Source organism: Sinocyclocheilus rhinocerous, unplaced genomic scaffold (genome assembly GCF_001515625.1).
Source record: "Sinocyclocheilus rhinocerous isolate Xijiao unplaced genomic scaffold, SAMN03320098_v1.1 scaffold1372, whole genome shotgun sequence".
Lineage (NCBI taxonomy): Eukaryota > Metazoa > Chordata > Actinopteri > Cypriniformes > Cyprinidae > Sinocyclocheilus > Sinocyclocheilus rhinocerous.
Genome location: NW_015640047.1, coordinates 89,344 through 103,047, shown reverse-complemented (window position 1 = coordinate 103,047; position 13,704 = coordinate 89,344). Strand labels below are relative to the sequence as shown.

General features: G+C 36.5%; 3 protein-coding genes across 4 annotated transcripts in view; 2 read left to right on the top strand and 1 right to left on the bottom strand.

Moving 5' to 3' along the window:
- Positions 1-2,909, top strand: part of LOC107752409 (galectin-9-like) — a 9,721-nt gene extending 6,812 nt beyond the window's left edge. Inside the window, exons 8-11 of the mRNA XM_016568369.1 lie at positions 846-875; positions 1,280-1,368; positions 1,531-1,687; positions 2,532-2,909. Coding sequence (XP_016423855.1) covers positions 846-875; positions 1,280-1,368; positions 1,531-1,687; positions 2,532-2,678 — 423 coding nt within the window. The 3' untranslated portion in view covers positions 2,679-2,909. The remainder of the gene's footprint in view (positions 1-845; positions 876-1,279; positions 1,369-1,530; positions 1,688-2,531) is intronic.
- Positions 2,910-4,774: 1,865 nt separating this feature from the next.
- On the top strand, positions 4,775-8,095 carry LOC107752401 (GTPase IMAP family member 8). Its single transcript, XM_016568360.1, has 4 exons — positions 4,775-4,890; positions 5,768-5,805; positions 6,156-6,996; positions 7,090-8,095. Exons 1-4 carry the CDS (start codon positions 4,872-4,874, stop codon positions 7,818-7,820), a joined length of 1,629 nt encoding a protein of 542 aa, XP_016423846.1. The 5' UTR covers positions 4,775-4,871; the 3' UTR covers positions 7,821-8,095.
- A 2,758-nt stretch (positions 8,096-10,853) lies between these two features.
- The window catches only part of LOC107752402 (GTPase IMAP family member 4), an 8,873-nt gene continuing 6,022 nt past the window's right edge, over positions 10,854-13,704 (bottom strand). The window contains exons 4-5 of one of the 2 annotated variants that reach the window (XM_016568361.1): positions 11,532-12,280; positions 10,854-11,288 (exon numbers count right to left, since the gene is read on the bottom strand). In XM_016568361.1, the coding sequence (XP_016423847.1) occupies positions 11,691-12,280 (590 nt within the window). In that variant the 3' untranslated portion in view covers positions 10,854-11,288; positions 11,532-11,690. The remainder of the gene's footprint in view (positions 11,289-11,531; positions 12,281-13,704) is intronic. The other variant, XM_016568362.1, reaches the window with a different exon arrangement.

The following is a 13,704-nucleotide window of genomic DNA, read 5'->3' as shown; positions in this document are numbered from 1 at the left end:
AAAAAATGCATAAAAAATTTACAAATACTTTCTAATCACGTGTCCAATTAAAATACAAAAATATGATGTGAGAAATGTTTTAAATAAAGTCATATGTAATTTGAAAATCAAAACTACATACAAAATGATCTGTTATGTGTGTCTGAGAAAGTAAAGTGTCTGTGTAATTAGAAAATGTTCATGATCTAAAACAACATGTAGAAAAATACAATATGCACTGTTGCTGATTTTCCTAATTTTATACTGTTTCCCCATTTAAACCGGGATAAAATGAAATACCAGTGCCCCTCATGCTGAGTTCAGCTGGTATTACTGTACACTGAGGCAAGGCTAATATAGGAAGAAGGTAGATAAGTTAGCTAACATTAGCTGACAAACGAATGTCTTTCGAAAGCTAGAATGTAAATTCACAAGTTCAGCTATTTACTAATTGCTCTATTCTTCTGTCCTTTAATGACATTCAGTGAGCAATACCTGACAATATATTTTACTACAGGTCATAGTTTACTATTTTTTAAAGCTTGAAGTTGGTCACTATACACTGTCATTATAGGGATGAGTGCAAGCAGGACTTTTTTTTATTTCTTCTTTCGTGCTCTGAAAATGAAAGATCACAATATAATCTATTGCACAGACATTCTAATACTCTAATATTGTTAAAGGTATTTGGATGTGATGAAGTAGATATTGAGCTGTCTTACGAATGTCACCTATAGCCAGATCCACCACTCACTTCAGGGAATATATTTTCTATGATATATAGAATGGCACACATAATTGTATTTGTTTTATTTCGAATTCTACTAAATGTGTTCCTGTCCTAAATATCTATATTTATTTTACAGCCCCGTCATGCAGCACTTCCAGGATCTTTGGTAAGTTATTATAAATATTTGGCAGACAAACAATCTCCACACATCTTTAATGATACGGTCTAGATGTGTTTAGAGTGTTTAGAATCTCTGTGGCAATTTCATGACCTATTAATGTTCTTACCTCGGTCACACTTACTTGTGATTCAATACAAAGACATTTTGGAGAAATGGCTTCTTTTGGCTAGTTTTATATAGAGCTCTACATGATGTTGAATATTATCATAAAACAAGGGTCAATTAAAAACAGATTTGAAATTTTCAGTCGTTAATACTGATTGATTTAAATATCTTATGACTTTGTTTTCAAAGCATATTGGAATGTATTTTTTAAAGCTTGACAACAGACTAAATACTTAATATATTGCAATGTGATACTGTATATATTATTACTTTGGCTCAATCAGACAGTCCCGTACAAAAGCATCATCTATGAAGGAGTACAGCCTGCAAAATGCATCATCATCCAAGGAGTCATCACCCCACAAGCAAAACGGTTTGACAATATCACTTTTTTCATCAATTATTTTTTTTTTCCTTGAATATTCTCTAATACTATTAGAATGTCACATCTTCCTGATCAATAAAGTGAGATTGTCCTTTAATTATTATATATATTTTTTAAATAAAATGTCCTCTCATTTTCTTTCACCAACAGAGTAGAGTTTAGTCTACGGCACAAAACTGGAATTGCATTTTACTACAGTCTTTGTTTTGATGAGGATGTGGTTGTGTGCAACAGCTATGAGGATGGGACATGGGGAAATGAGGAGCAATCTGGACTCAAGCTGTTTGAGAGAGGGCAGCCTTTTCAGGTAGTCATATACAGTATATGTCTTTATAATTCCCGTACATACCCTTTCTGTTCAAATGGACAATGTGTATGACTGTACAATAGATGTTGAGGGGGTGGGGGGGGGTTCTTTTATACAAAACAATCTATAATGGTTCATTAGATGGCACATTTAATATCACAGACAGCAAGCAACCATTGCCATCCATCAAAATGTAAAGTCAGTGTTGATGCATCAGTGTTAATTGCATTAATTTAAAATTATGTTGTGTCAGTATCACTTTTGCATCCTCAGTTGTTGAAACCATATTGAAATGTCAATAAAAAAAATCAATGGCACTGTTATTGCATCAACATTACAAACTGATGTTGTCGATGATAAAATATAATTGTCTCATACCCAAAGCATATAAGAATGAACGATGTCACCTAAGAGCAAGTCAATTGTCAACTGGCATGCAAACAAAATAACAGAACTATAATTTTAGTAGCATTGAAGTATGTTTATATTTAATGTATTTATCTGAAATCATTAATGCTTCAATATCTCTTACATACTAGAAACACTGAAATGTCAATCTCAACTGAGATGATGGTATGGATGAAAACTTAACCATGCATCATCCTGAGAAAATGTATACAAACTCAACAAATTAATTTAGTGGATTTGCATTTCCCCCCTTCATTTAGAAATTAACAATGCAATCACACTCACACTTATATATTTGCATTGATTTAAGTTGATGTTTCCAATAAATACGAGTTAAAATCTGGGATTCTAAAGATTCGGTTGGTTCACTTATTTATTTGTAACAAATAAATAATGATAAATGATTTCACATTTTTGACTTGCATGTGCATTTCAGGTCACCATTTGTTGCAGTCCTGATAATTACAAGATGTTTGTCAATGGTGAAAACGTTTGCACTTACAGCCACCGCTACACTAAACTGGAGGAGATTGATGTTTTGGAAGTTAGTGGAGACGTGCAGCTGAGCTTTGTGCAGCCCTGACAAAGAATCCATGCAGGTCTATGAGGAATAGGTTCAAAACCTGCATAAATGAAAGAAAAACATGCAATAATCTGTGTATTCATATGCAAAGATATTTTGCTTGCATGCATATTAATCTGATACCCATGTGATTGATTGTCCACAGCAGCAGCACTGTAAAAATAAGTGTTCATGCTGCCTTAAAATGTTATGTCTAGTCTACTTGTAACGTGTCATTGTATTAAGTGAAACTATGATCGAGAGCTTTCTGACCCTGCATAGACAGCAACGCAACTGAAACACATGCGTGTGCATTCCTCTGCTTGCAAACAAGCCACAGCGCATGACCCCTTAATAAGGGATAATAACATTTCAGTTGTGTTGCTGTCTATGGAGGGTCAGAAAGCTCTCAGATTTCATCAAATATATCTTAATTTGTGTTCTGAAGATGAATGAAGGTTTCATGGGTTTGGAACGACATGAGGCTGAGTAATTAATGACAGAACTTTCTTTTTTTTTTTGGTGAACTATCCTTTTAAGTTCTCTCATTCTAATGCTACTTTTCAAGTTATGATAGCTAACTGTAACAATCATTTTTACTATGAATCATTTAAAATGAATAAACAAAGTGTTCTGTGTGGGTGGGTCCAGCCTATTTGAAATATGCCTACAAACACATTTATTTTTAGATTGCACAATAATAATAATACTTGTGCGAAACAACAGAGATGTTAAACATGACTAACATTTATTTATACATTTTTGTCCCTCCTTTATGATTTTGACTGCATCTGATCCACCCAAATGTATAAAGCTAACAAACATTCAAAAGTTTATAATCACGAGGATCACAAATCATGCTATAAACTTTCATAAGAGCACTAGACAAAGTTATTGTAGTTATGTATTTTTGCATTAAACAACTGATAAAATTATCCACCCTTAAATAAAGTAAAGTATTAACACATTTTGATGCAATAAATAGGGTATGATTTACTGTAAAAATAATCATCCCTCCAAAACAACAGAGAAAACATCTTTCACAAACATCTACATGTCTGTCTCCTTTAAAGTGTTTATAGTGTGTATATAATGAGTTGTATTTGTAGGGGTTATTATAACACAATTCTTTTACACCAATCCCCCCAAAAATAAAAGCACTTATGTTACTTTGATTCTTAATATAATATATTTTTTCTGACTATTTATTTTTTATAGATTTTTCAGGTTTTGCTCTGCCAAGCTATCCAGGCAGAATCTGGATTCATAGTGTCATCTTGTCGTGGGAAATGTGACTGAAATCAAATGTTTGCATGACGTGTTGCTGCGAAACAAGAATTGAAGTTAGAAAATCTCAGAAAACTGTCAGAGAACAATGATAAATACATAAATCAAACAAAACAAAGATCACAGGCTTTTCCATATTGTGTCTGAGTTATGTCTAAAATGTTTGCCTGCACACTGTGAAAAAAAAATAAAAAAATAGGATTTACTTTGAAATAATTTTCACTCAGGAATTGCTAGTCAATTTCACAAATAATTACCAGAAAGAAAGAAAGAAAGAAAATGTTCTTTCCGAAAAAAGTTTTCTTTCCAATATTCCTTGTTTTGTTTACAACTTAGACACATTTTTTTTTTTTTTACTGTGCATTTCGCAACGTCAGTAACTCCTACAGACATCAGTGACTCTCCAGATGTAGTTCAGTGTATTTGTTGAACAGGTTTAACGTGTGCTGAAGGGTGGAGCACAGAAACATCCCAAAAACAGAGGTCAGTGACGTCTGATATTCAGCAGCTTTGTGTTTTATTTCATTCTGTGACTGAAATTACTGCTCAGAAATGTCAACACACTATAAAGATGAACTCAAGGACCAAAATGTGAAATTTTCGTTTTCATTGCTGTTTGTGAAAAAAAGAAGGAAAAACAGGTCAGTTTCAGTTACTGATGATAAAACTGACTGAAAAAAATAAATAAATTCTGAATTAAAAGCATCATCAAATATGGTTTAAAAAAAAATAAAAATCATTGAACTAAAAGTGTGTCAGAAAGCCTTTCAATCACACGTCACAGTGTTAGTCTTCATTGTCATCAGTTCATCACAATAGAGGGAGTTTCAGTGTCACAACAGCTCGAGCTCAAATCCCTTCATTCTCTCGCTGGATTCACACTGAGACTGGGAAACTTACAGACATCAGCCAAACCAACACAGAGTAATGAACCCAGAACACACAGGTATGTTTGAATTGATATGATATAATAGCAAACCGATACGATAATCACTGTAGAGGACTCTTAGAGAAACTTACACAACAAAACCTGTTTAACTAGATTGTAGTTGATCTCAATGACTATCATGTGTTTAACACTGTTAACATGAGTGATTTCTGAATATATACTGTATATATCTTCACATAAACAATAAAACATGATCCAAATGTGTCTATATTTGCACCAATGGTTTAGTTAGTATATAGTAGTAAATAGTATACTAAAAGTACATATGTTTATAGACAACACAAATACTTGTGTGCTGTCAAGTTATCATGTTTGTGATCTGTTATTGTAGTTATTATGTTTCAGATGCAATCAATGTGTTTTTTTATGTGTCATTTTAGGTTGATATTGTGATCAAATTGTCAAATTGATCAACACATTTTTGACATTTTTTTTTTTTGTCTCAAAGTTTACAAGAGCCAATTTACTTACATTTTATCACATATTCTGTGAATGAGTCATTGTGTTGTTCTAAAGAAAAAAACAAATATTTTATCAAAAATATAATTACTTCACCTTTGTACTGTCGTGTCATCTGATATTACTGTACATGGGCCATAATGTACTGCTATATTTCCTCTGATTTTTATTTTTATTTTTATATATATATATATATATACCAAATCACCAAACCCAGTCAACACTTTCTCTTACCATATAACAACTGTAGTCCAATTACCTGTTTTGCTTTATTGCATAACACACTTTTCATGATCCAAACCATTACTGTTTTCTATTGTACTACCTTATGTTACCTGTAACATTTATTAAATAATCACACCGAAGTATTTAGTCCACAACCTTCTTCTGATGATTATTTCTCATTATTTCCCAGAGTCCGATGAACCACCTGCTGATCAAGAGCTGAGGATGGTGTTGATTGGAAGAAGTGAAGCTGGAAAGAGTTCAATAGGCAATGTAATACTGGGTCGAGAGGCGTTTAAAGAGAGCAGAACCCTAATGTACTGCTATATTTCCTCTGATTTTTATTTTTATTTTAATAATATATGATAGTACATTTCCTTGTGTTTCTTTTCTTTTTTTTTTGTTTAGTTCCTCGTGCATTGTTTGTGGATTATGTGATATTTAGGTATTTAAGGCACTGTCTCTTTAAGAGAACACACCTACTTGGAAGCTTATTGGCATCTTTTATTGGTATCATACTGTTTTTTGTTTGTTTGTTTTTGGATAGTGTTGACTACATTAGAACATAGCTGAGGATGGTGTTGATTGGAAGAAGTGAAGCTGGAAAGAGTTCAATAGGCAATGTAATACTGGGTCGAGAGGCGTTTAAAGAGAGCAGAACCCGAGAGAGTGAGAAACAGACAGGAAGAGTAGAAGACAGAAACATCTCCATCATCGACACGCCAGGATTCTTCAACACTCAACTGGCTGATGAAGAGATGAAGAATGAAATGATGAAGAGTCTGTATCTCTCTGATCCTGGTCCTCACGTGTTCCTGCTCGTCATCAGACTCGACAGATTCATCGAAGACGTGGTGAAGATCGTAAAAAAGATTTATGAGCACTTCGGAAAGGACGCTTTCAGGTTCACCATGGTGCTGTTCACGGGAAGAGAGGCAATGTCCAAACGAGAATGGATTGAGTTCAGGCTGGACAGAAAAACTCGAGAACTGCTGAGCTTCTGTGAAGAGAAGTGTCACGTGATCATTCATAAAAACAAGAGAGACAGGAAGCAGATCGCGAGCCTGTTGGAGAACATTGATGAAGTGGTGAGGAAGAATGGACGAGAACATTATACTAAAGAGATCTACGTGAAGAACAGTCAAGAGGAGATGAGGACGAAACGAAAAGATGGAAAAGAGAAGATCAGTCTAGACGCGCAAATAACAAGCCAAGAGAAAGAGAAGAACAGAGAAGACGACAACAGAGCAGAGGAGCAGATCAGAGATGAAGAAACAGAAAACAGTGTTCAGAAAGACCAAAGAGCAACAAATGAGAGAGAAAAAGGCTCTCCAGAAGGAAATCAAAGCGACCAAACATATGAAACAAGTTTGATCGGGCAGGAGATGAAAACGACACCAGAACATAATTCAATAAAAGGTCAATATTTAGCTGTTTATAACTTGTAACTTGATCATTTACACCAGTTTATTGACATATGTTGTTAAGTTAACTAACTTTTTTTCTTCACAGTGTCTGATCTGAGGATTGTTCTTCTGGGTAAAAGTGGATCAGGAAAGAGCTCCACAGCGAACACCATCCTGGGCAGAGATACGTTCAAAATCAACACGAGTCTCCCATCAAGCAGTCAAACCTGTGAGAAACAAGAAGCAGGTGTTTTTGGAAGAAATATCTCAGTGATCGACACTCCAGGACTGTTTGATCCATCCATGACGAGAGACCAAATGCAGGCCGAAATACAAAAGTGTGTGGAGATGACGGATCCTGGTCCTCATGCGTTTCTGCAGGTCATCAGACTGAGCGATAGATTCACAGATGAAGAGAAAAACACAGTGAAATGGATTCAGGAGAACATCGGAGAAGATGCTTTACGTCACACCATCATTCTGTTCACTCACGCTAATCAGCTGAAGGGAAAACCATTAGATGAGTTTATCAGAGACACTCCAGATCTTCAGGCGTTTACTGAGGGTTTTGGTGGCAGATTTCACTCATTCAACAATAAAAACATCGAGAACCGCTCTCAGGTCTCTGAACTGCTGGAGAAGATTGAGAAGATGCTGGAGAGAAATGGAGGGAAGCACTGCACTAATGAGACATTTGTGAAATATCAGGAAGATATTGACAGCGGGAAAGAGGAGAAAGTCAAAGAAAACCCGCTAAACTGGTGGAAAGGAGTGCTTGTTTTTGTCGTAGGAGCGCTAGCAGCTGCAGCAGTAGTTAAAAGTGGACTTGAAGGATGAAGAACATCTGGAACAACAACAGCAAAGCAATACCAACAAACAGCTGGGAAATCCTTTTTTAATTGTCTTCAACAGATTCTAACAATAATAGTGGATTTCTATAATATATAATGTATTTTTCCTAATTATTTATTAGGCTGGACCTAAACATTTTATTGCTCATCAAACATAACAAGAATGTTAAAAATGTTATATGATTTCAGACTAAAAATAAAGGAAAAATGTTTTAATTTTGCAATTCCCATTGTCAGTAATCGTCAATTAAAGTAGCTTTCAGCCTGTCAACCATTTAGGAACTTATTTATTTATTTTAATGTGCAGTCATAACTACAAGTTCTTTGTGGGTTTACCTCCCTCAAAACTGTAAACGCTATGCTCTGTGACACTTTTCAGGGGTTCTCATCTCTGGCCCTCGAGGTCCACTTTCGAGTTTAACTTTAACCCTGATCAAACCCACCAGTCTGTAACTTTCTAGTGATCCTGCAGAGCTTGATGAGCTTGTTCAGGTGTGTTTGATTAGGACTGGAGCGAAACTCTGCGGGAAAGTGGACCTCGAGGGCCAGAGTTGGTTTTATTTGACCCTGGTTTTGTTTGATGTTTTAACAACCCATTCAGCTCAATGGTATAAGTCTGGGGCGTGACTATCTGTAATGAACGGTTTGAGTGGGAATATAGTTTGAATATTACAGAGGTAATCATTTCACCATAGATGGATATTATTCCCAAAATATGAAGACCTGTGAAAATAAAAATAGAGAGCATGACACTAGAATGAACGCTGGCATCGCATTTTCAAGGTGGATTTTGAATGAATTGTTGATTCAATGAAGAAGCCAAGCTTTCTCGACAAGTAAGCTCAATCATTACTACATGATTTAAATAACTTAGCTTTAACATTTACCTGAAGAATCATCTTTTTCATGCACTGGACGTCCACCTATTATTCAGTCCGGTGATGTCACCAGTTTCAAGGTTTTAGTGTAAATGATAAATGTCATTGGTCAGTGTATTGAGAATTAGCATTGATTTTACCTGTTGAAACATTTCTTCTATAGTCTGGTAGATATTGTTTGTGTAAAGTTGCTTCTAAGCGTTTACAGTCGGTGGAGGAACTAAAGGGGTGTGGGGATGGAGGCTGCGCAGAAGTCCAAGAAATTACATACGTCATTCACATGGTGCTTCATCATGGTGTTGCCATGATTCTGCTGAAGTTTTAGCTTGAAAGAATATAATTCTTCTTTTGGGTGGAGTCTTTTGTTGGTCTCTGGCAGATCCGGTTCTCATGAGTGTCACTGAGGGTGACTCACCCGTTCATTTTACCTCACTCGTTCTTAACCTGTTCTCATGGAAAAAAATAAATAAAAAGACTCTATGTACTTGCAATTCTGGCAAACCTGAAATAGGCTACATTGCTGCAGGTACTTCAGCTTCTAGAAGGAATCTATTTTTGATGGTAAACTCATTCTTCTCTCATTACTCCTCCTTCTGAACTAGGCTATATATATCAAACCAGTTTGGTCAGTTTGTAAGTATGTATTGTATGCGATTGCAAGAGATTTGCATCTCAATTGTAAAATATTTATAGATACAAAACGTCTCCAGTTCATATATTAATTCCTTTAAGTTTGTTTATAAGCAGACCTATAAATTGTAGTTTAGGTTTAAATATTAATACTAATTTTATTTAATTTTTGTATTTTGTTTGCACTCAAAAGTTAACCAGTTCTAGGATGCTACACATGCATGGCTCGTGCTTGTATTTTGAAGTTGCAATCTGTTAATATGTGAATTTATTGCATGTGTGAATATGACGTTTGAACCCCTTTATGCCATCTATAAACTCCATAAGGCTACTACTGTAGTTTCAGTTTCAGTTTATTTATCCCAATAGGGAAAGTACGTTTGCAGCATACACTCACACACACACATTTAACAATTCACATTTGGCATATATAAATGTAAACAATAATTTAATAATAATAAATCTAATTTAAAATAAGTCTAGCTAACCATCAGTTACCACTAGAGGAAGAACTATTTACAAATTGAATTGCTTGGGGGAATAAAAGATAATTTTGACCTGTTTTTTCGAGCTTCTGGGAACACAATGTTGTCGGTAAGATGGCAACAATTCAAAAGTAGAAGATAAAGGATGCCTCTTATCATTCACAATGATGTTAGCCTTATTCAACACCCTTTCTTTAACACCGCAAAAAAATGCTTTTCTTACTTATTTTTTTTGTCTTGTTTTCAGCCAAAATATCAAAAAATTCTTAAATCAAGAAGGGTTTTCTAGACAAGTACAAATTATTGTCTTGTTTTCCGAAAAAAACAAGTCAAAATTAAGTGAATTTTTGCTTAGAACAAACAAAATAATCTGCCAATGGGGTAAGCAAAATAATCTTATTTGAAACAGAAAACAAGATTATTTAGCTTACCTCATTTAGTGCATTTGAGAAAAATTTGAATTTTTTTTTATTAAAGATTATTTGTTTCAGAAAATGAAAAAGTACTCTGACTTAGCAGGAACAAGGTGGCCCATTATAAATGACTAGCTTGTGACATAAACAGACTCATTACATTATTTAGTATTATTTACATTGTAAATCAATGGACCATTAAATATTGATAGGTCCTGACTTTTTTTCTCCTTAATGCATATGTAGGTACACCTTGGTTAGATCTTTTCACCAGTTTTCTGGGTAAAATAACAGTTGGTGGTTTAAATATGTAAAACTGAAGTATACCAGTAAGGCGAAACTGATTCAAAACTGCTCAGAATGACCACTGTAGCAATAATTAGAGTCAGGTATGGTCCTCATCTTAATGGGTTTTATTGAATTTCACAACCACCTGTATCATCTTGTCTTTTAAAGATGTTTTGTCTGGTGTAGTGCCTCCCTCCGTTTCTCTGCACCATTTCATCAATCTTCTCCAGCAGCTTTGTGACCTGACCTTGATTGTTTCTGTCCTTGTTGTTTAATGCGTGATATCTGCCACCACAGCTGTCTATCAGTGATTTTAGGTCCTTGATTTTTTTGATATACTCATTCAGAGGTTCATCAATCACTGCATCCAGCAAATCAGCATGAGTGACAAGAACGACAGTGTGATTTAAAGCATCTTTTTCAAGGTTCTCCTGGAACCATTTAACTGGGTTCTTTTCCACCCTTGCCAATCCTTCCACGCCGATCACCAGCAGAAACACGTGCGGACCAGGAGCAGACATTTCTAAGCTTTTCTCAACATCAGACTCATTATGATCTTGAATGTGCCTGAATAAGAATGGATCTAACAGTCCAGGAGTGTCTATTATTGAGATGGTCCTTCCATACACCACTGCTTCTTGTTTCTCACAGCTCCTAGTGGTTGTCATAAAACTCGAACTGAACACATTTCTGCCCAGGATGGTGTTTCCTGTTGCACTCTTACCTGCTGTAAGAAAACCCAGCAGCACAATCCTCAGATCTGTTAGTTAGAGAGATATATGAGGTTATTAAGAATTTGAAAAGGCTGGGTCCTCTGCCAGTATGAAATTTAGCAGTGAAACCTATAATGCACAGTCAGACAAAACATCCCATTTACTTCAGTTTAAATTAGGCTCCCATGTGATTTACTAATGCATGATTTCAGCTAACTCACGTAACATGCAGAACCACAAGATCGTCTCTGACATGTTAGGAATGAAATCATGAATTGTTTGCCAGTTACCTTGTTTTGACAGATTGTTGTGTGCCATTTCCCTCACTTGTGACAATCTCAGAGCCATCTCACTCATCTCGAGACCCATCATGAGTGTTAAGAGTTCATCTGTTTCTCTTGTCAGATCATGTAAGTTCTTCTTTGTGTCCTCTTGACTATTGTCATGTCTCATCTCCTCTTGTTTCTTCTTTCGGCTCCTCCATTGTCTTTAATCAGTTCGATCTTCTCCAGCAGTTCTGTGGCCTGATTTTGGTTGTTTCTGTGCTGATTGTTGAATGAGTGAAATCTGCCACCGCAGCTGTCCATCAGTGACTGTAGATCAGGGCTTTTTCTGATATACTGATCCAGTGATTCATCCTTCAGCAAATCCACATGAGTGAACACAACAAAAGTGTGACATACTGCGTCTTCTCCAAAGTTCGTCTGAATCCATTTCACTGTGTTTTTCTCTTCCTCGGTGTATATCCCATTCAGTCTAATGACCAGCAGAAACACATGAGGACCAGGAGCAGACATTTCTAAGCATTTATCAATATCACGCTTGAGTTCATCCTGAAAGTGCTTGTACCACGGAGCATCTAACCATCCAGGAGTGTCAATGATTGAGATATTCCTTCCAGAAACTACTGCATCTTGTTTCTCACAGGTTAAAGTATCAGATTGTGCCTCCGCTCTAAACGCATTTCTACTCAGGATGGTGTTTGCTGTTGCAGTCTTTCCCACATCAGATTTACCAAGAATCATGATCCTCAAATCTGCTGAAATGAGAGAGAATATTATGTTGTTGTGCCAAACTGCTGAAATGTCAATGTGGAAACATTTGGTTACTTTGGTATACGACCCATCGAGACTTTAGTTGTCAGGCGCTGATCAAGAATTACACACGATATATGCAAAGCTATTTATTAAACACGAAGAAGATCTAAGGAACAGATGATTAAATTTTCGTTTAGGACTGTGGCTGCATCACTGGCATAATTGCACAAGAAAGGCACACGTGTCTTTCAGTTTTGAGTTCGCTGGAGTCACACACCTGACAGCTCTTTATGCAGGCCTTTGTCTTCTCAGGTGTGAATCACAGCATTATGCATGATCATTCACGCCTCCTCGCATATACCTTGTCTACACAAAAAGTGTCTTACAAAATTTAAATCAATATATTGTTTTCCGTAAATGAGTGAGTAAGATGATTTTCACATAATTTTGAAGCAAAAACTCTAGACTTCAAGATCCAGTTCTCAAAAGTCTTGTGAATAAGTGTTCTGTATGTGTTTTATGGCCTTATTTCAGTGACTTTAACATTTTAGTTTTTCACTAAGCACGCATAAACCTTGTTTTCTCAAAAACACAATCACGTATATACATGCTGCTCACATATGATTGTAGCACTGTTTGTGCTGATTACAGTGTTATTAAACTTTAGAAATTCAAATGTTTGTAAGCAACTAAAAAAGCACAAATGTCAGGGCAAGTCAAAACGTTTCCAGGGCCCCAAAACACCCTTGGACCCCAGAGGGTTAACTGAATCAGAACAGGTGAGAACTAATTAGTGACTTTGGAAATGAACGAGGGAGTAATCAGAAACTATGAAAACTAAAGATGACTAAGAACACAACAGGGGAACAAGGAAAACGTCTCCAGGTTACACAATGTAACCATGGTTCCCCGAAGGGAACGAGATGCTACGTCGAAACGCTACGGGAACACCTTCAGCGTGACCACACTCTGAATCACTTGTGTAATCAGTCCAATGGATGGGCGAGACGTCACGGGCGGGGTGACGCAACGACCAGGAAGCTTAAAAGCACGTGCGGTGCAACCGGCGTCAGCTTCTAGGAATGACGCAAGCGCTGACAGGGATGCCGGAAGTATGGCCCTGAGACACAGCGTCTCATTCCCTTTGGGGAACCATGGTTACATGCGTAACCTGGAGACGTTCCCCTTCAGGATCTCGAGCTGCATCGAAATACTACGGGAACGAGAATTCCCACGCCGCCAGACTTACAACTTCCTGCCTAGTGTGGAAGAGCTCAGCTAAAGCGAGAGAACGGAGACATGAGTGGCGCAGAGAGCAGGTAGGCACCTGACAAAGTAGGCGGGGACATCCCACCCAAAGGCCAACTTCAGAAGGAGTGAGTCTTGACCCCCAACGGAGAGGGGAGATCAGAGGACTCAAGGCTAT